At 41.6% G+C, this 27,424-nt stretch overlaps 1 protein-coding gene across 2 annotated transcripts; it reads left to right on the plus strand.

The window, feature by feature from the left end:
* The first annotated feature begins 521 nt into the window (after window positions 1-521).
* On the plus strand, window positions 522-27,424 carry LOC139402172 (neuroligin-4, X-linked-like). Of its 2 annotated transcripts, XM_071146266.1 has the most exons (10): window positions 522-622; window positions 1,666-1,746; window positions 4,384-5,038; window positions 7,094-7,246; window positions 12,266-12,451; window positions 12,585-12,865; window positions 20,285-20,446; window positions 20,620-20,981; window positions 21,107-21,253; window positions 23,073-25,325. In XM_071146266.1, the coding sequence occupies exons 3-10, from the start codon at window positions 4,552-4,554 to the stop codon at window positions 23,893-23,895; spliced, it is 2,601 nt and encodes an 866-aa protein (XP_071002367.1). In that variant the 5' UTR covers window positions 522-622; window positions 1,666-1,746; window positions 4,384-4,551; the 3' UTR covers window positions 23,896-25,325. The 2 variants fall into 2 exon arrangements, with proteins under 2 accessions (XP_071002367.1, XP_071002376.1); XM_071146275.1 differs by lacking the exon at window positions 522-622 and having other exon boundaries at window positions 1,398-1,746; window positions 12,600-12,865; window positions 23,073-27,424.

Here is a 27,424-nt window from a genome sequence, read left to right on the forward strand (position 1 = left end):
TGATGCAGTCAGTCAAAATGCTCTCAGTGCTGCAGCTGTAGAACTTTTGGAGGATCTGAGGACCCATGCCAGATCTGTTCAGCCTCCTGAGGGGGAAGAGGCGTTTTTTTATTTTATTGAACCTTTATTTAACTAGGCAAGTTGGTTAAGAACAAATTCTTATTTACAATTACTGCCTACCCCGGCCAAGCCCTAACCCGGACAACTCTGGGCCAAATGTACGCAGTGCTATGGGACTCCCAATCACGGCCGGTTGTGATACAGCCTGTGTGTGTGTGTGTGACACCTGCAGATGAGATGAGCGTTCCTAAAAGTCCACATCAGGGAGCCAGTCCTCACATTGCCTCATAGCAGACACCTGAGGCAGGCTTGATATTGGAAGACATATCAGGCTACTGAATGACAAGGACTACACTCTGTCCTCCTAGGCACCCCTTTTAGGGATTTGTGTGTTTATAAAAGTACCCTCATGCACTGTACTGTTTTGGGCTTATGTTTGCATACCCTGTTTTTGGTTAATGTTTTTCTATGTTTGCTGAGAAGGTGAAGAGAGGATGGCGGGCACACAGGGATCTGAGAGGATGGAGAGAACGTGTGGAGGAAACTAAATCTGTCTGACATGGTGAATGTTCCCAAACACACTGAAAGAACGACACACACACACACACAACAGTATTTCTAGTATAGCTGTTACCATTTACACCTCTACATCTTCAGGATCTCATCCATACAGAGGCCTACTGCTCCTACCAGCGTTCTAGCTCTTGGGGGCCACAAAGTCAGATTTGTGCAGTGTATAATTTGTTTATAGAACCAGATCGTCTATGTAGGGAGAATCAGCTTTGTTGTGTGGCATCGTGGGTTAGGGTTAGAGTTAGGGTAGCGTCATGGGAGGGGACATGAATCACTGAGCTGACATTAAGGGTTAGGGATTGAGGTGACTTGGTGAGTCATGTCATGTCTCTCTCACTCATACACACACACTGTCCACCGGAATGGCCCCAGGAAATAATACAGACATAGGGTAGTTATTGGAGACAGAAAAACACACTAATGTGATGTCATCTTGTGACTTAGTTTCATTGAAGGTTGTTTGTCACAAAGTTGTGTGATTGTATGTATTTTACCGTTGGTGCTGCAATGATACAATGTGTGGTTTTGGCAAAGCCTAGTGTTTTGAAGATATCCCATTCCATTTATGTTCCATCTTGTCTGAGACAGTTCTCCCAACATGGATTCAGAAGTTAAGATGGGCTGTGTTGTTGTGATTACTGATAGCCTGTCCTGTGGTGTGTGTGTATGTGTGTGTCTGTCCCAGCTGATGAGGGTGCATGAATCTATTGGCTGCAGGCTCCATTCAACACTGTCCAATAGCATCTGGAGAGAGAGAGAGAGAGAGAGAGAGAGAGAAAGAGAGCGAGAAAGATGTGAACGTCGTAGTTTTTTATTCTGTTAACGATAATCACGTCCTGTACGGTATTCAGTTGTTGCGGGGTTCAGACCACAAATACTTAGGCTATTCCCGGGAGCTCACGGCAACGGTGGAATTTACCCCAGGCACGTCGCTGGTGCACGAGGCTCTGCAGTCATCGACACACGGTCCCAGGATTTCTCTCACCGCTCTCCTGTCCTCTCTCCCCATCTTATTTTCTGTTTTCTTCGCAGTGAGGGATGAAACGCTCTGTCAGCTGACATTTTTACTGCAGCAGCTGCGTGAACAGACCAATGGAGCAATGACGTGTGTCGGTGAGTCTCATTTATCACCATGTTCTACTGTGTGTGTGTGTGTGTGTGTGTGTGTGCGGGGGGGGGGGGGGGGGGGGGTCCTGTATGCTACAGTACGCTCATTACTATTCATCTGATGTTGCGCTTCACAGTCACATTTTTGTGACTAAAACCCCGCTATAGAATGTATTTCACTATTGGCTGTATATAATAGATAAATAGCTGGATTTCAGATGGATAAAAGGTTGATTGTCTTTAGACATGTCCTGAGTCTAAACGTCATGATTTAAGCAACACAACCGGTGTCATGGCCCCTGTAGCACCTGGGGGGTGTCACTGCAGCGAATGGAGAGGAATGGGCTCTGATTAAAATATCCAGCCATATGCCGCTGATACAGGTCCAGATATATGATACCTGATGATGCAGCTGCAGTACCAGTCACAGCCAAGAGATAACATTTAAATGTTACATATTCATTTCTCTCTCTCGCGCGCGCTCTCTCCATCTCTTTCTCTAAAATCGATTCAATTCAAATTACCTTTGTTGGCACGAATGGGAACGACCAATACAAGATCAATGCTATAGCAACAACAACAACTTGTGCGGACGTTTTAAACATTCATACTAATTTCCCCAAAAGGGCAGGGGGTTTCTGAGATTTAGAAACCAAAGACTGATATTTAACAAAAATTACAATAAGGAAATTACATGAATGACAATTGCAACAACTAGCACATACTGTGCTGCCAGCGCCAAGACTGTTGCCATGTCGATTTTGAATGAAGGCACAAATTATTATTCCACTGAAATAATAATATAGATCATTACACTGAAGTTAAGTGTTAACTGGGCAAAATAATGCCCTAATGGTGAGTAACTATAACTTGTTACCATGATATTGCAATGCTATTACCATTTTATCCTGTGCTGTAGTCAGTGGTGATTTAAGCATCTAAGTCATGGTGGGTCTAACTCCACACATTTTTTTTTAGATGCATGCCAGCAAAGCCACTACACAACATTACACTAAACAATACATTAATTGCACTATAACGGTGACAAACAGGGCCCACAAACTGTTAGGGCCTACATAAAGCTGTCCCAACAGCAGAGCTTTCTTTTCAACACCATGGAGTGAATCCTTACCACCGCTACACCTGGCTATCAGCGGAGCCTTGTCTGGCAGCGAAACAGTTAATTCAGCCTCATTTACCTCCTTTTTAAAAAACATAGCTGATATGGTTGACTTGCTTAAACAAATGTGATTTCTTCTGACAATTGAGATGTACAAACTATGGCATAAAGGAACGAGAGGTAATCGTAATTTCGATTAAGACATTTAATGAATGAGCTAAGATGGACGTAGTCAGTACAACTATTTGTTCAGCACTTTTGAAATATATAGCGACAGAATTCAGATCATGGGCCGTTCTTAACGTATTCTCCCTGTACATCAAGTCAGAACCTAGGATAAATAAAGGGGGCATATAAGCAGACAATGAAAGCTATTTCAATATTCAATGATGACGTTTCTCTAAAACAGGCTATAGGCTACATGTGCACCACTAAGTCAGAACAGTAGGCTAAGTTCTGAGGGGGATAGGTGCCAAATTATTAGGGTGAGGCACATTGGTTACTAACAGCTTACTACACAACATACACGTAGTATTACTTTCTTAGCTACAGTATACATATCTCCCTAGCAAATTACATTACTTATTATTTAATACATTTTTGGAATCACTGTTGTGCTGTGCTCACTTGAACAGGAATGTGGTGCAGCAGTCCTTCTTGTGGGCAAATTTTGTCATGATGATGACTGCTTGTCTAGCTTGGAAGCTAAGATTTTGATAGTATTATGTTGACATGATCAGTTCAATCAAAGCTACAGTAGATATAATGTGATTTGACGTCATTTTATCTGTGGCCAATGACCTTGAGGATTCTTGGATGTGCACTTCAAATGTAAGTCTATGACAGCACCCGTTAGGGCTTGAAATGTCTAGCTCTCCCTGTAGATTTTGAGGTGATGTAGTGTCCCCATGAGTGACAGAACACTGAGCCAATCATGGCACAACTAGAGAAGATGACCAACCCCTATGCTCTGTATTTTCCGCTAGCTGCCCCTACACCACAGAAAGCACTGAGCTAGGCTGAAGCACTTGCATGTTTGTACGTGGCTTTATTAACTCAATACATTTTTTTTTTACATTGTTTGCCAAAATAACATGCAAAACAGGCAACAAAAAAACAAGTGGGGCTCAAAATGACAGGTCGCCACTGGCTGCTATGTAAAATTATACCAAGATTGCTCTCAGTTTCTCTTTAGTTGGAGCATGAGAGGAGAACATGTCTCTCAGTTTCTACCACTCTGCACCCTGAGAGGTTGCAGCCTGTTCTCTCTGGCCAGTCATGTTGTTTTAATGGGGTCTTCATGTCTATACAAAGTCCGCCTTTATTTGTGGCATTGTACTCTTTCAGACTAGGCTGTGTCAAAACTTGCATGCTTTTTTTCAACTGGCAGTGGAAGAGGGAATTTTCCCAGTTCAGCCCGCACGCTTGAAGGAGAACCATTGTACATGCAGTATGTATATATAATTCAAGCTCTGTCTCTGCTTTTTCTCTCTGTCTGTCTCTGTCTCTCTCCCTCCCTCCAGGCAGAACAGTGTGACTGTACGAAGAGAACCGGGAGGTGACTGGCTGACCCAGGGAGGAGAGAGACATATTCTGAGACAAACACACACAAAAAACTGAGCAGGGCTGTGTGAGTGTGTGTTAAACTCTCAGACGGAGTCCTGATCTAAACCGAACGCCGACACTCCCACATGTCTCCCCCGTCTCCCCCCACCCCTATCCCCTCTCTGCCCTCCTATCTACTGTGTGTCCTCTCCATGTTACTGTCCCTGTCCAGACTGAGGGGCATCCTCCCCCCTCTCCTCTCCCTTGTCCTGTCCCTCCCCCCTGCTGCTAGCCAGTCAGTCATCACCACGTCCCAGGGCAGACTGAGGGGTCAGTTGACCCCCCTGCCTTCTGACCTGCTGGGCCCTGTGGTCCAGTACCTGGGGGTCCCCTATGCCCGCCCCCCCACCGGGGAGAGACGCTTCCAGCCCCCCGAGCCCCCACTGTCCTGGCCAGGGGTGAGGAACGCCACCCAGTTTTCCCCCGTCTGTCCCCAGCCTGTAGAGGAACACAGCCTGCTGACAGAGATGTTACCTCTCTGGTACTCTGCCAATCTGGACATAGCCAGCACATACTTGTCACAGCAGAGTGAAGACTGCCTCCACCTCAATATATACGTCCCTACTGAGGAAGGTATGTAGTATATACAGTACACACACACACAATCAAATCAAAGTTTATTTGTCACGTGCGCCGAATACAACATTTAACCTTACAGTTAAATGCTTACTTACAGGCTCTAACCAACAGCGCAAAAAATGTATTAGGTGAACAATAGGTAAGTAAAGAAATAAAAACAACAGTAAAAAGACAGTGAAAAACAGTAGCGAGGCTATATACAGTAGCAAGGCTACATACAGACACCGGTTAGTCAGGCTGATTGAGGTAGTATGTACATGTAGATATGGTTAAAGTGACTATGCATATATGATGAACAGAGAGTAGAAGTAGCGTAAAGAGGGGTTAGCGGGTGGATGCATCCATCTCTACATACAGTGGGGCAAAAAAGTATTTAGTCAGCCACCAATTGTGCAAGTTCTCCCACTTAAAAAGATGAGAGAGGCCTGTAATTTTCATCATAGGTACACTTCAACTATGACAGACAAAATGAGAAAAAAAATCCAGAAAATCACATTGTAGGATTTTATTATTATTATTTAGGAATTTATTTGCAAATTATGGTGGAAAATAAGTATTTGGACACCTACAAACCAGCAAGATTTCTGGCTCTCACAGACCTGTAACTTCTTCTTTAAGAGGCTCCTCTGTCCTCCACTCGTTACCTGTATTAATGGCACCTGTTTGAACTTGCTATCACTATAAAAGTCACTTGTCCACAACCTCAAACAGTCACACTCCAAACTCCACTATGGCCAAGACACCAGAAACAAAATTGTATACCTGCACCAGGCTGGGAAGACTGAATCTGCAATAGGTAAGCAGCTTGGTTTGAAGAAATCAACTGTGGGAGTAATTATTAGGAGATGGAAGACATACAAGACCACTGATAATCTCCCTCGATCTGGGGCTCCACGCAAGATCTCACCCCGTGGGGTCAAAATGATCACAAGAACGGTGAGCAAAAATCCTAGAACCACACGGGGGGACCTAGTGAATGACCTGCAGAGAGCTGGGACCAAAGTAACAAAGCCTACCATCAGTAACACACTACGCCGCCAGGGACTCAAGTCCTGCAGTGCCAGACGTGTCCCCCTGCTTAAGCTAGTACATGTCCAGGCCCGTCTGAAGTTTGCTAGAGAGCATTTGGATGATCCAGAAGAAGATTGGTAGAATGTCATATGGTCAGATGAAACCAAAATATAACTTTTTGGTAAAAACTCAACTCGTCGTGTTTGGAGGACAAAGAATGCTGAGTTGCATCCAAAGAACACCATACCTACTGTGAAGCATGAGGGTGGAAACATCATGCTTTGGGGCTGTTTTTCTGCAATGCAAAGGGACCAGGACGACTGATCCGTGTAAAGGAAAGAATGAATGGGGCCATGTATCGTGAGATTTTGAGTGAAAACCTCCTTCCATCAGCAAGGGCATTGAAGATGAAACGTGGCAGGGTCTTTCAGCATGACAATGATCCCAAACACACCGCCCGGGCAGCGAAGCAGTCATTTCGTAAGAAGCATTTCAAGGTCCTGGAGTGGCCTAACCAGTCTCCAGATCTCAACCCTATAGAAAATCTTTGGAGGGAGTTGAAAGTCCGTGTTGCCCAGCAACAGCCCCAAAACATCACTGCTCTAGAGGAGATCTGCATGGAGGAATGGGCCAAAATACCAGCAACAGTGTGTGAAAGCCTTGTGAAGACTTACAGAAAACGTTTGACCTCTGTCATTGCAAACGAAGGGTATATAACAAAGTATTGAGATAAACTTTTGTTATTGACCAAATACTTATTTTCCACCATAATTTGCAAATAAATTAATAAAAAAATCCTACAATGTGATTTTCAGGATTTTTTTTCCTCATTTTGTCTGTCATAGTTGAAGTGTACCTATGATGAAAATTACAGGCCTCTCTCATCTTTTTAAGTGGGAGAACTTGCACAATTGGTGGCTGACTAAATACTTTTTTTGCCCCACTGTATTTATACATGCACCCACATATGTTTCTTTGCATACTGCAAGAGCTGTTGAACGTTCTGAAAATCTGGCTTGTGTGTGTGTGTGATTCCAGACATCCATGATGAGGGCGGTCTGCGGCCAGTGATGGTGTATGTCCATGGAGGTTCTTATTCTGAAGGGAGCGGCAACATGATGGACGGCAGTGTCCTCGCTAGCTATGGAAACGTCATTGTCATCACAATCAACTACAGGCTGGGAGTACTGGGTTAGTCAACTTCTTCATCAGCGTCGTCGTCATCTTTACCATCATCATCGTGAGATTCCGCCTAATCACCTTTCTGGCTTACTCTCTCACTGGTTGAAATGTCACCGGTCTGTGCTGCCACTGAGTAGCTAGCAGCCTGTAGACAGCCAGATTCATCTGTGTGTATGCCTGGTTAGAGGGGAGCCATCAGCTTTGTGTTTATGGCTCACAGTAGGTAGGGTTAAATTAAGCTTGAGAGAAGGAGGAGAGAGAGAGACTAGACACATTGGAAAGAATTAACCAAAAAACAGAGCAAACTAGAATGCTATTTGACCCTAAATAAAGAGTACAAAGTGGCAGAATACCTGACCACTGTGACTGACCCAAAATGAAGGAAGGTTTTGACTATGTAAATATTCAGTGAGCATAGCCTTGCTATTGACTGAGGTCGCCGTAGGCAGACCTGGCTCTCAAGAGAAGACAGACTATGTGCACACTGCCCACACAATGAGGTGGAAATTGAGCTGCACTTCCTAACCTCCTGCCAAATGTATGACCATATTAGAGACACATATTTCCCTCAGATTACACAGAACCACAAAGAATTTGAAAACAAATCAAATTTTGATAAAAAAAAAACTCTCATATCTATTGGGTGAAATACCACAGTGTGCCATCACAGCAGCAAGATTTGTGACCTGTTGCCACAAGAAAAGGGCAACCAGTGAAGAACAACTATAATAAACTACAACCCATATTTATGTTGATTTATTTTCCCTTTTGTTCTTTAACTATTTGCGCATCGTTACAACACTGTACATAACATTTGAAATGTCTATTCCTTTGAAATGTTTGTTAATGTAATGTTTACTGTTTGTTTTTTATCATTTATTTCACTTATAAAAAATCGATTTAATTTGCTTTAGCAATGTAAATATATGAAAGCAATTCAAAGCAATAAAGCGCTTTGAATTAAATTTAATTGAGATAAGAGAAGCAGGGTGCGAGGCAAGGAAGGGGAGGGAATAAGAGAGAGGATAAGAGAGGAGGAGAGGAGGTGATCTAGAGAAAGAGGTAGTGCAGAAAGGGTTAAGAGGAAAAGAGTGGGAGGGGATGAGGAAAACAAGAGGGGAGAAGAGGAGGTGATCTAGAGAAAGAGGTAGTCCAGAAAGGGTTAAGAGGAAAAGAGTGGGAGGGGAGGAGGAAAACAAGAGGGCTAAGTGATCGGATTTATAATCATTGAAGGTCACATGTATCTTGTGGCTCAGCCCTCAGTAACACACACACACTCCAGCTCATCCTGTTAGTGACACACTCATGTCCCTAGTGTGGCGTGTGAATTAGTGACACACTCATTTTGCGTGTGCATGTGTTCAGTGACACATGGATGTTCTGCTGTCCCAGGTCTACCCCAGGTCTGACTGAGGGTGGTGAGCAACGGTCACATGACATCATCAGTCACTGAGTCATGTCACCACATTACCCAGGGTCCTCAGGGTTTGGCTACACTGTAAAACATGTCTGTCAATCTGTGTTTAGACAATTAATTTGTTCTACAGTATAAGGGTTAGTGCGCAACTTTAGCCACTTACTGGATTAGGTTTAGGTTATAACGGCATACTGTAATACTTGTTATTATTGATTTATTAAAATCACTAATGAGAGATTTATAAGTATCTGCCGTATTAACCAATCCCCAGTGAGAATACTAGTCTCATAATTGTAAGGAATCAAATCTAGTTTCAAGTGGAGATCGGCCTTTAGTTCCAAGTCCATGTTTACATCCTGCTGTTCATGTCTTTGATGAAAAGTATTTTTTAAATACAATACAGTGCATTCGATACAGTGTATTCAGACCCCTTCACTTTTTCAACATTTTGTTACTTTACAGCTTTATTCTAAATTGGTTTAAAAAAATGTTTCCCTCATCAATCTACACATAATACCCCATAATGGCAAAGCGAAAACAGGTTTTTAGAAATGTATGTACATTTATAAAAACAACCAAACAGAAATACCTTATTTACATGAGTATTCAGACCCTTTGCTATGAGACTCGAAATTGAGCTCAGGTGGATCCTGTTTCCATTGATCATCCTTGAGATTTTTCTACAACTTGATTGGAGTCCACCTGTGGTAAATTCAATTGATTGGGCATGATTTGGAAAGGCATACACCTGTCTATATCAGGTCCCGCAGTTGACAGTGCATGTCAGAGCAAATACCAAGCCATGAGGTCGAAGGAATTGTCCGTAGAGCTTGGAGACAGAATTGTGTCAAGGCACAGATCTGGGGAAGGTTACCAAAAATGTCTGCAGCATTGAAGGTCCCCAAGAACACAGTGGCGTCCATCATATTAAGTGGAAGAAGTATGGAACCACCAAGACTCTTCCTAGAGTTATCCGCCTGGCCAATCGGGGAGAAAGGCCTTTGTCAGGGAGGTGACCAAGAACCTGATGGTCACTCTGACAGCGCTCCAGAGTTCCTCTGTGGAGATGGGAGAACCTTCCAGAAGGACAACCATCTCTGTAGCACTCCACAATCAGGCCTTTATGGTAGAGTGGCCAGAAAGAAGCCACTCCTCAGTAAAAGGCACATGACAGCCTGCATGGAGTTTGCCAAGTAGCACCGAAAGGAATCTCAGACCACGTGAAACAGGATTCTCTGGTCTGATGAAAACAAGGTTGAACTTTTTGGCCTGAATACCAAGCGTCATATCTGGAGGAAACCTGGCACCGCTCATCACCTGGCCAATACCATCCCTACGGTGAAGCATAGTGGTGACAGCATCCTGCTGTGGGGATGTTTTTCAGTAGCAAGGACTGTGAGACTAGTCAGGATTGAGGGAAAGATGAACGGAGCAAAGCACAGAGCGATCCTTGATGAAAACCTGCTCCAGAGCGCTCAGGACCTCGGACTGGTGCGAAGGTTCACCTTCCAACTGGAGGAGAATGACCCTAATCACATAGCCAAGACAACACAGGAGTGGCTTGGGGACAAGTCTCTGAATGTCCTTGAGTGGTCCAGCCAGAGCCCGGACTTGAACCTGATCTAACATCTCTGGAGTAGAGGTCGACGAATTATGATTTTTCAACGCTGATACCGATACCAATTATTGGAGGACCAAAAAAAGCCGATACCGATTAATCGGCTGATTTAAATAAAAAATATGTATATATATTTGTAATAATGACAATTACAACAATACTGAAGGAACACTTTTATTTTAACTTAATATAATACATCAATAAAATCAATTTAGTCTCAAATAAATAATGAAACATGTTCAATTTGGTTTAAATAATGCAAAAACAAAGTGTTTGGGAAGACAGTTAAGGTGCAATATTTGCCATGTAAAAAAGCTAACGTTTTAGTTCCTTGCTCAGAACATGAGAACATATGAAAGCTGGTGGTTCCTTTTAACATGAGTCTTCAATATTTCCAGGTAAGACGTTTTCTGTTATAGTTATTATAGGAATTATAGGACTATTTCTCTCTCTACCCTTTGTATTTCATATACCTTTGACTTGGATGTTCTTATAGGCACTTTAGTATTGCCAGCCTAATCTCGGGAGTTGATAGGCTTGAAGTCATAAACAGCGCAATGCTTGAAGCACAGCAAAGAGCTGCTGGCAAATGCAGGAAAGTGCTGTTTGAATGAATGCTTACGAGCCTGCTGCTGCCTACCAACGCTTGGTCAGACTGCTCTATCAAATCATAGACTTAATTATAATATAATAACACACAGAAATACGAGCCTTAGGTCATTAATTTGGTCAAATCTGTAAACTATCATTTTGAAAACAAAACGTTTATTCTTTCAGTGAAATACGGAACCGTTCTGTATTTTATCTAACGGGTGGCATCCCTAAGTCTAAATATTGCTGTTACATTGCAAAACCTTCAATGTTATGTCATAATTATGTACAATTCTGGCAAATTAATCACGGTATTTGTTAGGAAGATATGGTCTTCACACAGTTCGCAACGAGCCAGGCGGCCCAAACTGCTGCATATACCCTGACTCTGCTTGCACAGAATGCAAGAGAAGTGACAATTTCCCAATTTAAAATAAATTAATGTTAGCAGGCAATATTAACTAAATATGGAGGTTTAAAAATATATACTTATGTATTGATTTTAATAAAGGCATTGATGTTTATGGTTAGGTACATTGGTGCAACGACAGTACTTTTTTCGCAAATGAGCTTGTTAAATCATCACCCGTTTGGCAAAGTAGGCTGTGATTCGATGATAAATTAACGGGCACCGCATCGATTATATGCAACGCATGACAAACTAGTAATATCATCAACCATGTGTAGTTAATCTGTGATTATGTTAAGATTGGTTGTTTTTTATAAGATAAGTTTAATGCTAGCTAGCAACTTACCTTGGCTCCTTGCTGCACTCGTGTAACAGGTAGTCAGCCTGCCACGCAGTCTCCTCGTGGAGTGCAATGTAATCGGCCATGATCGGTGTCCAAAAATGACGATTACCGATTGTTATGAAAACTTGAAATCCCCCCTAATTAATCGGCCACTCTGATTAATTGGTCGACCTCTGCTCTGGAGAGACCTGAAAATAGCTGTGCAGCGATGCTCCCCATCCAGCCTGACAGAGCTTGAGAGGATCTGCAGAGAAGAATGGGAGAAACTCCCCAAATACAGGTCTGCCAAGTTTGTAGCATCATACCCAAGAAGACTTGAGGCTGGAATCACTGCCAAAGGTGCTTCAACAAAGTACTGAGTAAAGGGTCTGAATACTTAAATACTTGTAAATGTGATATTTGCTAAAAAAAACGAAACGGTTTTTGCTTTGTCATTATGGGGTGTTGTGTGTAGATTGATGAGGAAAAACTACAATTCAATCAATTTAAAAAATAAGTCTGTAACGTAACACAATGTGGAAAAAGTCAAGGGGTCTGAATACTGTCCGAATGCACTGTATTTCTGTTGTGTTATATATATTTTTTTACTGTAATATCTACTAGACTTTCCTTCTATATTGTTGTGTATTTTATATGTGTTATTCCCTCAGGTTTCCTCAGTACGGGTGACCAGGCAGCTAAAGGCAACTATGGTCTGTTGGACCAGATCCAGGCTCTGCGTTGGGTGAAGGAGAACATTGCTGCATTCAGCGGAGACCCAGACAGAGTCACTGTGTTTGGCTCTGGGGCTGGAGCCTCCTGTGTCAGCCTACTAACTCTGTCCCACTACTCTGAGGGTAAGTAACCCCTGAACCCAACCTATGAACCCTTACCCTAGACCTTTAACTTCTAACTGTTAGCCTGGTCACACTTCTCAAAGAGTCACCTCCAATTCTTGACCCATAACCTCTGACCTCTAACCTCTGTCAGCATGCTGTGTATCAGATCTGTTCCAGAAGGCGATCATCCAGAGTGGGACAGCCCTGTCCAGCTGGGCGGTCAACTACCAGCCAGGAAAGTATGCAAGGCTGCTGGGGGACAAGGTGGGCTGCAGCCTGGAGGACTCATCAGAGCTCATCGTCTGTCTGCAGGGGAAGACCTACCAGGAGCTGGTGGAACAGAATATCACTCCAGCTAAATACCACACCGCCTTCGGACCTGTCATCGACGGTGATGTCATCCCTGATGACCCCCAGATACTCATGGAGCAGGTGAGAAAATATAGAACACTCTATGGCTTATATATATTATACATGTATTACAAGTTATTCTTAAAATGTTAGAACTGGACATAGCACCATTTCAGCAGCTGCGCTTGTCTTAAATGTTATATTAAATTGCTTGGATCATAGGAATCACTGTGCTGCCATATTTATAGACCTATCCAAGGCTTTTGATACTGTCGACCATCCCTTACTCATTCAAAGGTTGTCTGAAATGGGCCTTGACCAGGCATCTTGCAAGTGGTTTAGGAACTATCTGTCAGATAGGACACAATGTGTGCATTCTGATGGTGTTAAGTCAAGTTTCCTCGATATTACTAAAGGTGTCCTACAGGGGTCGATTTAAATCCTAGGCAGCACCTACTCTTCCTGGGGTCTGGCAAAATGAAGGCAGTTTTACAATTTTAATAACATTGCAATACATTCATTACAGAATTCACAACACACTAATGTGGGCCCTTAGGCCCATACACCACTACCACATATCTACAACACAAAGTACATGTGTACATGTGTATAGTGTGTATGTTACCATATGTGTGTATGCATAGGTCTATGTCTATTTGACCATGCTGGTCATTTATGAACATTTGAACATCTTGGCCATGTTCTGTTATAATCTCCACCCGGCACAGCCAGAAGAAGACTGGCCACCCCTCATAGCCTGGTTCCTCTCTAGGTTTCTTCCTAGGTTTTGGCCTTTCTAGGGAGTTTTTCCTAGCCACCGTGCTTCTACACCTGCATTGCTTGCTGTTTTGGGTTTTAGGCTGGGTTTCTGTGCAGCACTTTGAGATATCAGCTGATCTAAGAAGGGCTATATAAATAGATTTGATTTGATATGCCTATGTTTGTGTTGCTTCACAGTCCAAGTTGTTCTATAAGGTGTGTTTTTATCTGTTTTTTAAATCTGATTCTACTGCTTTAATCAATTGCCTGATGTGGAATAGAGTTTCATGTAGTCATGGATCTATGTAGTACTGTGCACCTCCAGTAGTCTATTCTGGACTTGAAGAGACCTCTGGTGGCATGTCAAGATTTAGTTAGGTTTAGGGTTTAGTGAATGATTTCTCCCAAATACAATGCTTTTAGTTTTTGAAATATTTAGGACTAACTTATTCCTTGTCACCCATTCTGAAACTAACTTCAGCTCTTTGTTAAGTGTTGCAGTCATTTCAGTTGCTGTAGTAGCTGACGTGTATAGTGTTGAGTCATCCGCATACATAGACATACTGGCTTTACTCAATGTCGTTAGTAAAGACTGAAAAAAGTAAGGGGCCTAGACAGTTGCCCTGGGGAATTCCTGATTCTACCTTTATTATGTTGGAAAAGCTTCCATTAAAGAACACCCTCTGTGTTCTGTTAGACAGGTAAATCTTTATCCACAAAATAGCAGGGGGTGTAAAGCTAAAACACAAAGTTTTTCCAGTAGCAGACTGATTGATAATGTCAAAAGCCGACTAACAGTCAAACAAAACAACATATTTTTAGCATCAATTTCTCTGAGCCAATCATCAGTCATTTGTGTAAGTGCTGTGCTTGTTGAATGTCCTTCCCTATAAGCATGCTGAAAGTCTGTTGTCAATTTGTTTACTGTAAAATAGCATTGTATCTGGTCAAACACTATTTTTTCTACAACTTTACTAAGGGTTGGTAACAGTCTGATTGGTTGGCTATTTGAACCATGAAAAGGGGCTTTACTATTCTTAGGCAGCAAAATTAATTTTTCTTCCCTCCAGGCCTGAGGGCACACACATTCTAGTAGGCTTGAATTGAAGATATGGTAAATAGGAGTGGCAATATCATCCTTTGTCATTTGTTGCTGGCATGTCATGCCTAAGTTTGCTAATCTTGCCAATTATTTGTTTTTAAATAGTTGGCAATATCAGTCGGTTTTGTAATGAATGAGCCATCTGATTCAATGAATGATGGAGCTGAGTTTGCTTTCCCAACATTTCATTGAAGGTGCTCCAAAGCGTTTTACTATTGTTCTTTGTCATTTATCTTTCATAGTGTAGTTTCTTCTTCTTTTTATTCAGTTTAGTCACATGATTTCTCAATTTGCAGTACGTTTGCCAATCAGTTATGCAGCCAGACTTATTTGCCATCCCTTTTGCCTCATACATCTCAACCATACAATTTTTCTATTCCTCATCAATCCACGGGGAGTTAACCATTTTTACAGTCATTTTCTTAATGGGTGCATGCTTATTAGTAACTGGGATAAGCAATTTCATTTCAATTTCAAGTGCAGTGTCTGTTTGCTCCTAATTACATACCACAGACCAACAAATATTATTTACATCAACAACATAGGAATCACTACAAAACGTATTGTATGACATCTTATACACTATATTAGGCCCAGCCTTAGGAACTTTGGGTTTCCTAGATATGGCCACTATATTGTGATCACTACATCTGATGGATCCAGATACTGCTTTCCAGCATATTTCTGCAGCATCAGTAAAGATGTGATCAATACATATTGTAAATGTCATTCCTGTGCTGTTTGTAACTACTCTGTTAGGTTGACTGATAACCTGAAGCAGGTTGCAGGCACTGGTTACAGTTTGAAGCTTTTTTCTTGAGTGGGCAGCTTGATGAAAGACATTTTAATCACCTAGAAAATATACCTCTCTGTTGATATTGTAACGAACTCCTTCTTCGTCTGATGATAAGTAGGAAGGATCGGACCTAAATGCAGCGTTGTAAGTGTCCATGATAATTTATTATATCAGAACACGAGAAAATACAAAATAACAAAGTGCAGGAAAGAAATGAAAATCGAAACAGTTCTGTATGGTGAAGACACAGAAAACATAGAATGCCCACCCCAATTCACGCCCTGACCAAACTAAAATAGAGACATAAAAATGGAACTAAGGTCAGGACGTGACAGATATTGTATACATTATCAAGCATTTCACACATGCTATCCAGCTACTGACTGTTAACACTCTGTGGTCTATAGTAGCTTCCCACAAGAATGGGCTTAAGGTGAGGCAGATGAACCTGTAGCCATATTACTTCAACAGTATTTAACATGAGATCCTCTCTAATCTTTACAGGAATGTGGTTCTGAATATAAACAGCAACACCTCCACCACTGGCATTTCTGTATTTTCTGTAAATGTTATAACCTTGTATTGCTACCACTGTATCAATAAAGGTATTGTCTAAGTGAGTTTCAAAGATAGTCAGAAAATGAATGTAATCTGTTACTACAAGTTATTAATTTCATGAACCTTGTTTCTTAACTTCTTGACGCTTCCCCTTAAGCGGGATAATTGTCATCAGCAACCGCTGAATAGCATAGCGCCACAATCAAATAATATTACAAAAAAATATTCATATTCATGAAATCCCAAGTGCAATATTGCAAAACACAGCTTAGCTTTTTGTTAATCCACCTTTCGTCTCAGATTTAGAAATTATGCTTTACAGCGAAAGCAATCCAAGCGTTTGTGTAAGTTTATCGATAGCACAACAAAACATTATGTACACTAAGCATTAAGTAGCTAGGTCACGAATCAGAAAAGCAATCAAATTAATCGTTTATCTTTGATCTTCGGATGTTTTCACTCAGGAGACTCCCAGTTACACAACAAATGTTCCTTTTGTTCCATAAAACATATTTTTATATCCAAATGCCTGTTTGTCGCGTTATGTTCAGAAATCCACAGAAAGAGCGGTCACGACAACGCAGACGAAAATTCCAAATAATATCCATAATGGCCACAGAAACATGTCAAACGTTTTTTATAATCAATCCTTAGGTTGTTTTTAAAATATATATTCGATAATATATCAACCGTGAGTGTAGGTTTTTCAATAGGACCGGGAGAAACAATGGCCGCTTTACTCTGTTACGCAAAACTCACTCTGAGAGCCCCCACCTATCCACTTACGCAATGTGATCTTTCTCGCTCATTTTTCAAAATAAAAGCCTGAAACTATGTCTAAAGTCTGACACCTTAGGGAAGCCATAGAAAAAGTAATCTCTTTGATATCCCTTTAAATGGAGGATAGGCATGCATAGGAACAGAGAGGTTTCAAAATAAGAGGCACTTACTGATTTTCCTCAGGTTTTCGCCTGCAATATCAGTTCTGTTATACTCACAGACAATATTTTGGCAGTTTTGGAAACTTTAGAGTGTTTTCTATCCTAATCTGACAATTATATGCATATTCTAGTTTCTGGGGCTGAGAAATAGGCAGTTTCAAATGGGTACGTTTTTTGCCAAAAACAAAAATACTGTCCCCTACACGCAAAATGTAAAGCTACATATGTTAACGTGGGCTATTTTGAGCACTTTTCTGGGAGGCTTGCTTCTTTTCATAGCTTTATTGGGAAGCTTAGCAGAAGTAGATATTCTCATGGTATTTATGTTAGTTCAGGGTGAGCTGCACACTAGGGCACACCACCCCATTGCTAACAGCATAAATCTGGTTCATAGACACATGATTGCTGCATACAATAGCTGTAGGTTCAGCAGAGGCATTCAGGGCAGTTAGAGGGACATATATTAGGTTACTTACATTGTGTCTACCAATGCCCCTGATATAATGTACATTTTCTAAAGCATTATGATGACTCAGCGACACAATGGTAGGGATTAACTGAGCTGGGCTTGGGTCATTGAGCAGGTTCCCACCTATAAATATCTGGGCTTTTGGACTGACAATATGTCTGTAAAAAACATATGGATGAGCTAGTTAAGAAGCTGACATTTAAAGTAGGCTTCTTTTATAGAAATAGATCATGCTGATCAACAAGAGGCAGATTGTATAGTCAACTTTCCTGCCAGAGCTTGACTAAGGTGACCATTTATTGGAATGCAGCAGGCACTACTCTTAACCCTTTGGATGCCGTCTACCATAGTACCCTTCGCTTTATCACAGGTGATAGTTTTAATACGTATCACTGCATCCTGTATTAAAAGGTTGTCTGGTTCTCATTTAAGTCCCGTAGATCACTTCATGAGTCCCTTTTTGTGTTCAAAGCTCTACTATACAAGCTCTTGACTTACCTAACTTAGTTTTAAAAACATGAGATACCAAACACGTTCACAGGGTTGGTCTCCACCAAACTAGGTATATCTGTTTTTCAACATTTTGTGACAAAATAGCCCAACACAAATGACAAAGCACATGTCACTCAATTCAATACTTCCAAGTTTCATGTATCGAACGGTTATTTCAGTTATATTAAAACCAGGAAAACCTGGAGAGTCCCCTGCTGATTATAGACCCTTAAGTTTAATAAATTGTGACAATAAAATAATAACAAAGCTTATAAGCAATAGAATGGCAAAAATCTTAACAGACTTGATACAGTATATATTAATTAAACAGGGTTTATTGAAAATATACACAAACAAATATAATAACATGTTTCAGTTCAATACAATACCCCAAAAAACAAGATTTACATTTATCAATAATGTCTGTTGATGCCGAGAAGGCTTTCAACCATCTTGAATGGTATTTTCTATTCACAACTTTGGAAGCTTTCTACTTTCCAGCTGAAATAATACATTTATAAAAATATTGCATGAATGTCCCAAAGCCCAAATATACACAAATAATAAATTATCTGCTGAAATTGCTTTAGAAAGGTGCACAAGACAGGGATGTCCCCTCTCCCCACTCCTGTTTGCACTGGCTATTTAACTACTTGCAGAAAGAATTAGACAGGACCCAAATGTAACAGGTATCAGTATTGGTAAGCATGAATAAAAAAAACAACTTATTTGCAGATGATCTCCTGATATACCTGACCAATATTGAAAATTCAATGCCCCCTTTTGCTAAAAATATTTTATGAATACTCAAATCTCAGGATCAAAAATATATGTGGAAAAAATGAAATAATGGCATTAGGAAAAAGTAAAATAATAAGTCACGATCTACAGGAATCCTTTAAGTGGACCACAAAAAATATGAAATACTAAGGATGCTTAATAAATAACAACAAATAACTTTATTCCATTACTCAACTATATGAAAGCAGGTCTAATTAAATGGAAATATCTTCCCATAAATCTTACAGGTAGGATAAACCTCTTTAGAATGGCATGGCTGCCAATGATTTTGGATTTAATACCAAGTACCCTACCGAAGACATTCTTTAAAAAAGTATACTTGGTCAAAACAGACTTTATATGGGCAAATAAAATGTATAGAATTTAAAAAAAGTTGAACATCTTCCTAAGTCTGAGGGTGGTTTTAACCCTCCAGACATGGAATTGTATCAACTCGCTACCCAAGGCTTTTACTTGCAACATATGATAAAATGCACTAAAGAGGAACAATGGTACATATGGAAAATGCACATGCTCATCTCCAGAATCAACTTCATAGTTAAGAACACTATAACAGTATTGAAGAAAATGAAACATATTCTACAAGAAAAAATATAATTCCCTAAAAACACAACCTTATGGAACAATCCTTGGATAGCTTTTCAGAATTCACAGATGAATTGGTCCACATGGAAAACTAAAGGCATAGAAACCCTAAATGACTTGGTAACAGAAAATAAATGTATTTCCATGACAGAATTAAAAAGTAATTTTGGACTGACCAGTGAAGATACAGTAGTTTTAAATATTTGCAACTTAAAAGTTACGGAAACCGATGCTCAAATGATAGGGAACATACAAAAACTTGCAGAGGGCATATCCAACTGACAGTCTTTTAGACAAATATATAAACTATAGCAACCAAGACTTATAAAGATGGAGGTATAAACTACTGTATATAATTTTTTTATACAAGATTCAAAATTCATGTCTTACATGTAAAACTAATAATAACTCAATAATCCATGCTTTTTGGGAATGCTATAAAGTCCGGAAGTTGTGGGCGGAGCTATAAAGTTAGCTGTCAGAAGTATTTCAATGTAACTTACTTTTAATCCGTCTGCATATTTCAAGACATGGTTTATTGGGGTGTAGTTAGATACCAATGGACTGGACAATTATCTTCTCATCACTTGAAAAAACCTATTGTAAAAACTTGGAAATAAATCAATCCGCCATCATTAACACAATGGAAAAATCAAATGATTTATTATTAAAATATATAAATAGCATTGGCGACAGAGAAAAACAAATCGATACAATTGTAGGCCAATTAGCAAACAATAATGCAGGCACTAGGGATGGGGGTGTGAGCATGCTGGTCCGGGCAGTTGAAATGTACTCATTTTGTAAGTTGTCTGTAAGTTGATGTTCGTATAAGTTTGTATATGGAGTAAAAAAAGAATAATAATATAATTGGGCTCCCCTGATTAAATAAAAGTTCATAATAAAATATGGTTTATTAGATTTAGCAAAATTTGGTTCTGAGTCAGGGTTAAGGATGCATAATGTTGTTATTGTCAACCCTGTTCATCACACATAGGGAGAGTTCCTCAACTATGACATCATGCTGGGTGTGAACCAGGGGGAGGGGCTTCAGTTTGTTGACGGGATGGTGGACAGTGAGGATGGTGTCTCCAGCGACGATTTTGACTTTGCCGTGTCGGACTTCGTGGACAGTCTCTACGGCTACCCAGAGGGGAAGGTAGGCTGTAGGAAAATATATATGCCCATCCAGTGTTTCTACGCAAGGTGCTGGAGGGCAAAGAATAAGTTCAGCAAAAAGTAGAACTACACTCTGCATGCTGCAATCTGTCTATGCTCTCATGTGCTTTATTGACAAGGTCTTTTTTTACCTTGTTTTTATCCTTGCGGCAGGACACGCTGAGAGAGAGCATCAAGTTCATGTACACAGACTGGGCCGACCGGGAGAACCCTGAAACGCGGCGGAAGACGCTAGTTGCACTTTTCACTGATCACCAGTGGGTGGCGCCGGCGGTGGCCACAGCAGACCTCCATGCCCAGTACGGATCGCCAACATATTTCTACTCCTTCTACCACCACTGTCAGAGTGACGCGTCGCCCGCCTGGGCTGACTCCGCTCATGGAGATGAGGTGCCGTATGTGTTCGGTCTGCCGCTGATCGGCCCCACGGACCTCTTCAACTGTAACTTTTCTAAGAACGATGTGATGCTCAGCGCCGTGGTCATGACATACTGGACCAACTTCGCCAAGACAGGGTGAGAAAAATCTCTTGTCTAACTCCTTTGCTAAGAAATATCTTACTTTCCTCTAATGAATGGTAAAGTAACAACAGTTCACTTTTAAGATCACATTTTCTGATTGTGTTTGTGCTGTGTCTCAGAGATCCTAACCAGCCGGTGCCCCAGGACACCAAGTTCATCCACACCAAACCCAACCGTTTTGAGGAGGTGGCCTGGGCCAAGTACACCCCCAAGGAACAGCTGTACCTGCACATCGGCCTGAAGCCACGCGTCAGAGACCACTACAGGTAGATCAGATAATCACAGTCCACTACAGAACACTACAGGTAGATCAGATTATCACAGACCACTACAGGTAGATCAGATAATCACAGTCCACCACAGAACACTACAGGTAGATCAGATAATCACAGACCACTACAGGTAGATCAGATTATTACAGACCACTACAGGTAGATCAGATAATCACAGGCCACTACAGGTAGATCAGATTATCACAGACCACTACAGGTAGATCAGATAATCACAGTCCACCACAGAACACTACAGGTAGATCAGATAATCACAGACCACTACAGGTAGATCAGATTATCACAGACCACTACAGGTAGATCAGATAATCACAGGCCACTACAGGTAGATCAGATTATCACAGACCACTACAGGTAGATCAGATAATCACAGGCCACTACAGGTAGATCAGATTATCACAGACCACTACAGGTAGATCAGATAATCACAGACCACTACAGGTAGATCAGATAATCACAGGCCACTACAGGTAGATCAGATTATCACAGGCCACTACAGGTAGATCAGATTATCACAGACCACTACAGGTAGATCAGATAATCACAGACTACTACAGGCCACTACAGGTAGATCACATAGTCAGAGACCAGTACAGGCAGATCAGATTATCACAGACCACTACAGGTAGATCAGATTATCACAGACCACTACAGATAGATCAGATTATCACAGACCACTAAAGAACACTACAGGTAGATCAGATTATCACAGTCCACTACAGAACACTACAGGTATCAAATCAAATCAAATCAAATTTTATTTGTCACATACACATGGTTAGCAGATGTTAATGCGAGTGTAGCGAAATGCTTGTGCTTCTAGTTCCGACAATGCAGTAATAACCAACAAGTAATCTAACTAACAATTCCAAAACTACTGTCTTGTACACAGTGTGAGGGGATAAAGAATATGTACATAAGGATATATGAATGAGTGATGGTACAGAGCAGCATAGGCAGATACAGTAGATTGTATCGAGTACAGTATATACATATGAGATGAGTATGTAAACAAAGTGGCATAGTTAAAGTGGCTAGTGATACATGTATTACATAAGGATACAGTCGATGATATAGAGTACAGTATATACGTATGCCTATGAGATGAATAATGTAGGGTAAGTAACATTATATAAGGTAGCATTGTTTAAAGTGGCTAGTGATATATTTACATCATTTCCCATCAATTCCCATTATTAAAGTGGCTGGAGTTGAGTCAGTGTCAGTGTGTTGGCAGCAGCCACTCAATGTTAGTGGTGGCTGTTTAACAGTCTGATAGCCTTGAGATAGAAGCTGTTTTTCAGTCTCTCGGTCCCAGCTTTGATGCACCTGTACTGACCTCGCCTTCTGGATGATAGATCAGATAATCACAGACCACTTCAGACAGATCACATAGTCACAGGCCACTACAGGTAGATCAGATAATCACAGTCCACTACAGGTAGATCAGATAATCACAGACTACTACAGGCCACTACAGGTAGATCACATAGTCAGAGACCACTATCAGTAGATCAGATAATCACAGACCACTACAGGTAGATATTCCTTTGCCTACCTTTCCAAGAGCAATATATATCTTGCTGCTTCCATATCTTGTTAAATGATGTATAATGAACCACTTTGCAGTGTTAGCACTTCATGCTAGCAACACTTGCCACTTTCCCCTTCTGACTGTTTAATGTATAATAACTATAATTTATAATGTATGATGTTATCTTACGTTATTGTGTATATTATCTGATTCCTTGTTAAATGTTTTTTTTCTTTGTATGGATGATGATTCTGACTCCAGAGCCGCCAAGACAGCTTTCTGGCTACAGCTGGTGCCCCACCTCCACAACATCAACGAGTTGCTGCAGTATGTGTCCTCTGCAACCCACAGCCCTCCCCAGGACACCACCCCCCACTCCTACACCAAGCGGCTGTCTAAAGGCCTGGGCTTGGGTAGCACGCGCCACCCCAACCCCAACCCCAACCCCCCTGCCACGCCCCAGGCTCCAGCACTGCAGGGGGAGGAGCTGCAGGTCCCCCACCCCGTCATGGAGGACTACTCCACTGAGCTGAGTGTTACCATCGCAGTGGGAGCCTCACTCCTTTTCCTCAACATCCTGGCCTTTGCAGCTCTGCTCTACAAGAAGGACAAACGCAAGATGGAACATCGGAGGCTGCCACGCCCACCTCCACGCCGTGACATCATGAACGCTGACATCACACACCAACTGCAGGGGGAGGGACTTCTGAAGCAGCTGGAGGCTGAGGCTCTGCACCAACACAACACGCTGGAGATACACGACACACACAACATACACCACACACTGGAGGCTCTGGACACGCTGGACACACAGGACATCTACAACACTCTGGACACCCTGCGACTGACCTGTCCACCTGACTACACCCTGACCCTGAGACGCTCCCCTGACGACGTGCCCCTGATGACCCCCAGGTCCCTGCCAATGACCCCTGGCTCTCACCCTGCCACCCCCATGACCCCTGGATCTGTTGTGGGGGTACAGCCCATGCAGGGCTATAGTCCTTACAGTAACACTCACCTGCCCCATACACACACGCACACACACCCCAACACACACACACATTCTACCACACGTGTATAACCACAGACAGAGATGGGGCAGAACGAAGCAGGATAGTTTCTCCAGCACCTAAGATGGCGGAACGATCCAGTCTGCCGTGTTGCATGAATAGAACAATGAGGGAGCGGAAGTGATGAACTCTGGGAGATTAAGTAATGTGCATCAGTAAAAAGAACATTATAAATGAGAACATCCAATATGGCTGCCAATTTGGTCCATACATCATTGAAACATTGCTTCTATAAGCTGCGTCCGAAATGGCTGAAGTTGCCATGTGACTTGCCCTGGAGCGGGGCTGCTGTGATGTCCAGATCAGACTACTGACTGAACCCTCTGGGAACAACTTGAAGAACCTGTGAAATGTGAATGTAGAATATTTCAATTGCAATGAAATCCTTCAGAGGATCAATGTTCGCTGTAGCTCTGTGCTCAGCCAGGCCAGGGATGTAGTCTGAAGGACAGACAGACAGACACACAGACAGACAGAGAACAACAGATGGACAGGGACAGAGACAGACTGTATTCATAGCACCTGGGACAAATTCCTCTGAATGGTTCAACAATAACAAGTTCAACAGTCCGAAGATCTACCAACCAGCAGTCTGTTCAAATATGTAAATAACTTGTAAACATAATGGAGAAAAGATGGTAAGATTTAAAGCTTTTACTGTTTTATTGCATTCAATGTTATTTAACGACCGTAGGTTTTAATTTGAGTTGATTATAAATGTATAGGTCCCCAGAACAAGATGTAACTTGACGCTTGACTAACCCTGACCACATCTATCAAGATGTAAACCCTGACCCTAACACTAACCCTGACCACATCTATGCCCAACCTCTTCCCTGATCTGAAACTTGTACTGGGACATGGAACTGGGTCTATTTTTGGCCCCATCTCTCAGCCATGGACCCATACTTTTGTCCTTACCCCTGACATGTAACCTTTGACCCTGACCTCTAACCCTATCCTCATCCTAACTTTGACCTACATCCTAACTTGGACCCTCAACCTGTCTATGAACTCTTATTTCAATCCTTACACTTATTGACCCCTTACCTCTAACCCTGTCTTCTAACCCTGATCCTGACCCTACCTACTTCCACCATGTCTCCCAGCGACAAAACTGATCAGTTGACCTGAGACCCAAATTCAATCATACTGAAGTCTAAAACGTTGCGATTAAAATCCGTCCCGACACAAATCCTGCATTTGTGAGCTTTTTGAACCATAAAATAAAACGAATATGAAATCATATACTGAAAGCTGAAAAAGTGGATCTGAAACAATGATTCTTATTTGAAATACTCCCATAGGCTAGATTCAAATATGATTTTTTTTTCCAAATATTTTCAGTTTCTGCCTTAACAGATGGAAGGAGTCTTTGCTGTATGTACTGTATGAACTTTCTGCTCCATTTTGTTAAATAAAGTATCAGTATTTTACCATTTATATGTTTCTCATATACAGTGCCTTCGGAAAGTATTCAGACCCCTTGACTTTTTCCACATTTTGGTACATTACAGCCTTATTCTAAAATGTATTAAATTGTTTTTTCCCCTCATCAATCTACACACAAAACCCAATAATGACAAAAACAAAAACAGGTTTAGAAATGTTTGCATATTTCAGACCCTTTACTCAGTACTTTGTTAAACACCCTTTGTTAGCGATTACAGCACCGAGTCTTCTTGTGTATGACACTACAAGCTTGGCACATCTGTATTTGGGGAGTTTCTCCCATTTCTCTACAGATCCTCTCAAGCTCTGTCAGGTTGGATAAGGAGCGTTTCTGCACAGCTATTTTCAGGTCTCTCCAGAGATGTTAGATCAGATTCAAGTCTGGGCACTGGCTGGGCCACTCAAGGACATTCAGACACTTATCCCGAAGTCACTCCTGCATTGTCTTGGCTGTGTGCTTAGGGTCATTGTCCTGTTGGAAGGTGAATGTTCACCCCAGTCTGAGGTCCTGAGTGCTCTGGTGCAGGTTCTCATCAAGGATCTCTGTACTTTGCTCCATTTGTCTTGGCCTCATTCCTGACTAGTCTCCCAGTTCCTGCCACTGAAAAATATCCCCACAGCATGGTGCTGCCACCACCATGCCTCACTGTTGGGATGCTGCCAGGTTTCCTCCAGACGTGACGCTTGGCATTCAGGCCAAAGAGTTAAATCTTGGTTTCATCAGACCAGAGAATCTTGTTTCTCATGGTCTGAGAGTCTTTAGGTGCCTCTTGGCAAACTCCAAGTGGGTTGTCATGTGCCTTTTACTGATGCGTGGCTTCCATCTGGCCCCTCTACCATAAATGCCTGATTGGTGGAACTGCAGAGATGGTTGTCCTTCTGGAAGGTTCTCCCATCTCCACAGAGGAACTCTAAAGCTCTGTCAGAGTGACCATCGGGTTCTTGGTCACCTCCCTGACCAAGGCCCTTCTCCCCCGATTGCTCAGTTTGGCCGGGCAGCCAGCTCTTGGAAGAGTCTTGGTGGTTCCAAACTTCTTCCATTTAAGAATGTTGGAGGCCACTGTGTTCTTGGGGACCTTCAACGCTGCAGCAATGTTTTGGTATCCTTACCCAGATCTGCACCTCGACACAATCCTGTCTCGGAGCTCTCGGGATAATTCCTTGGTTTTTGCTCTGACATGCACTAACAATTGTGGAACCTTTATATAGACAGGTGTGTGCCTTTTCAAATCATGTCCAATCAAGTTATGAAAACATCTCAAGGATGATCAATTGAAACAGGATGCACCTGAGCTCAATTTCGAGTCTCATAGCAAGGGTCTGAATACTTACACTACCGTTCAAATGTTTGGTGTCACTTAGAATTATTATTATAATATTTTTTTTTAAAGAAAAGCACATTTTTTGTCCATTAAAATAACATCATGTTGATCAGAAATAAAGTGTAGCCATTTTTAATGGAATATCTACATAGGCGTACAGAGGCCCATTATCAGCAACCATCACTCTTGTGTTCCAATGGCACGTTGTGTTAGCTAATCCTAGTTTATACATTTTAAGAGGCTAATTGATCATTAGAAAACCCTTTTGCAATTCTGTTAGCACAGCTGAAAACTGTTGTTCTGTTTAAAGAAGCAATAAAACTGGCCTTTAGACTCATTGAGTATGTGTAGCATCAGCATTTGTGTGTTCGATTACAGGCTCAAAATGGCCAGAAACAAAGCACTTTCTTCTGAAACCTGTCAGTCTCTTCTTGTTCTGAGAAATGAAGGCTATTCCATGCGAGAAATTGCCAACAAACTGAAGATCTCATACAATGCTGTGTACTACTCCTTTCATAGAACAGGGCAAACTGGCTTTAGCCAGAATAGAAAGAGGAGTGGGAGGTGCACAACTGAGCAAGAGGACAAGTACATTAGTGTGTCTAGTTTGAGAAACTTTTTAAAATCCATTTTTGAATAAGGTTGTAATGTAAAAAAAATGTGGAAATAGTCAAGTGGTCTGAATACTTTCCGAAGGCACTACATATTCTATACTCTCATAGGTATACTGTCTTCTGGAATAAAAATCCTGATGTTCATAAACAAA

Source organism: Oncorhynchus clarkii, chromosome 3 (assembly GCF_045791955.1).
Source record: "Oncorhynchus clarkii lewisi isolate Uvic-CL-2024 chromosome 3, UVic_Ocla_1.0, whole genome shotgun sequence".
Classification (NCBI taxonomy): domain Eukaryota; kingdom Metazoa; phylum Chordata; class Actinopteri; order Salmoniformes; family Salmonidae; genus Oncorhynchus; species Oncorhynchus clarkii.

Coding starts and splice junctions, on each gene's coding strand:
- LOC139402172 (XM_071146266.1), top strand. CDS start 4,552: ATGTCTCCCCCGTCTCCCCCCACCCCTATCCCCTCTCTGCCCTCCTAT. Junction 7,247..12,265: donor CTACAGGCTGGGAGTACTGG/GTTAGTCAACTT, acceptor TTATTCCCTCAG/GTTTCCTCAGTACGGGTGAC. Junction 12,452..12,584: donor TCTGTCCCACTACTCTGAGG/GTAAGTAACCCC, acceptor AACCTCTGTCAG/CATGCTGTGTATCAGATCTG.